The following is a 902-nucleotide window of genomic DNA, read 5'->3' as shown; positions in this document are numbered from 1 at the left end:
GCGCCACCTTCTACGAGAACACGCCCGTTGATTCATCCTACACAATCAAACCCACTCCTAAAAATGAGTAAATAAACCGAAAAAATTATGAAGACAAGGCCGACCCGGCACGCCCTCCGCGGACCACGTACCAGCGAGCTCCATCCCTCGGCGTACCAGCAGGAGCAGTTGCCGGTGTCCTTCGGCGCCTCCAGCTGCGCGCACTCCCACTCCGAGATGGGTCGGTCGCGCAGCCGACAGGAGTACAGGCGCCGCCGCTCGCCGCTCGCCTCGCCGCTCACGCACTTGCACTGCGGGGAGGGGGGGAGGGGGATTAGGGCTGGCTTGCTTGGATTGGGTTGTGATTAGGTCGCTACGCCGGGGTTGGGTTTCAGTCCGACTGGAAGGGGCTGGTCTTTCTCTCTGAAGGGGATTTTCTTTCTAATTTGTGTAATCTTCGTGGTTTCTGCACACTAAATATTTTATTTTTTGGAGTTCAAGAAAAGTTGTTTGATTATATTATATCATCTTGTTATGTCATTGTCAATATTCTTTTACGTTTGTAAAATGACGAAAAAAAAAAAAATCATCATGATTAATGAAAGTAACACATGAAAATAGAAAAACAAAATCGTTGGAAACAGAGAGACTGGAAGCAACGAAAGGGAAGGAGGCAGAGTTCCTCCTTCCGAGCGGGGTCCTACCGGCGACCACTCGTGGTACTGCCAGAAGGGGCACTCCTCGCGGGGGCACACTTCCTCCGTCGCCTGCTGGTCCTCCTCGCAGCGCTCCTCCTCCACGCTGTTGCCGAGGCTCGACACGCAGCCCACCACCTCACGCCGGCGCAGGCACGTGTCGCCGCTCAGCCCGCACTGGGGGAGGGAGGGCGGGGGTGAGCGGGGTGGTTGGGGGGATGAGGGGGG

The 902-nt window shown here is 55.5% G+C and overlaps 1 protein-coding gene across 1 annotated transcript in view; it reads right to left on the bottom strand.

Moving 5' to 3' along the window:
• The window catches only part of LOC119588872 (A disintegrin and metalloproteinase with thrombospondin motifs 9-like), a gene marked incomplete at its 5' end in the record, with an annotated part of 149,434 nt that overhangs the window by 18,874 nt on the left and 129,658 nt on the right, over nucleotides 1-902 (bottom strand). The window contains 2 exon segments of the mRNA XM_037937511.1: nucleotides 132-290; nucleotides 684-851. Coding sequence (XP_037793439.1) covers nucleotides 132-290; nucleotides 684-851 — 327 coding nt within the window.

This window comes from Penaeus monodon, chromosome 24 (assembly GCF_015228065.2).
Source record: "Penaeus monodon isolate SGIC_2016 chromosome 24, NSTDA_Pmon_1, whole genome shotgun sequence".
In the NCBI taxonomy this organism is placed as follows: domain Eukaryota; kingdom Metazoa; phylum Arthropoda; class Malacostraca; order Decapoda; family Penaeidae; genus Penaeus; species Penaeus monodon.
The sequence above is the reverse complement of the archived record's forward strand: the minus strand, read 5'-3'. Positions and strand labels throughout refer to the sequence as shown.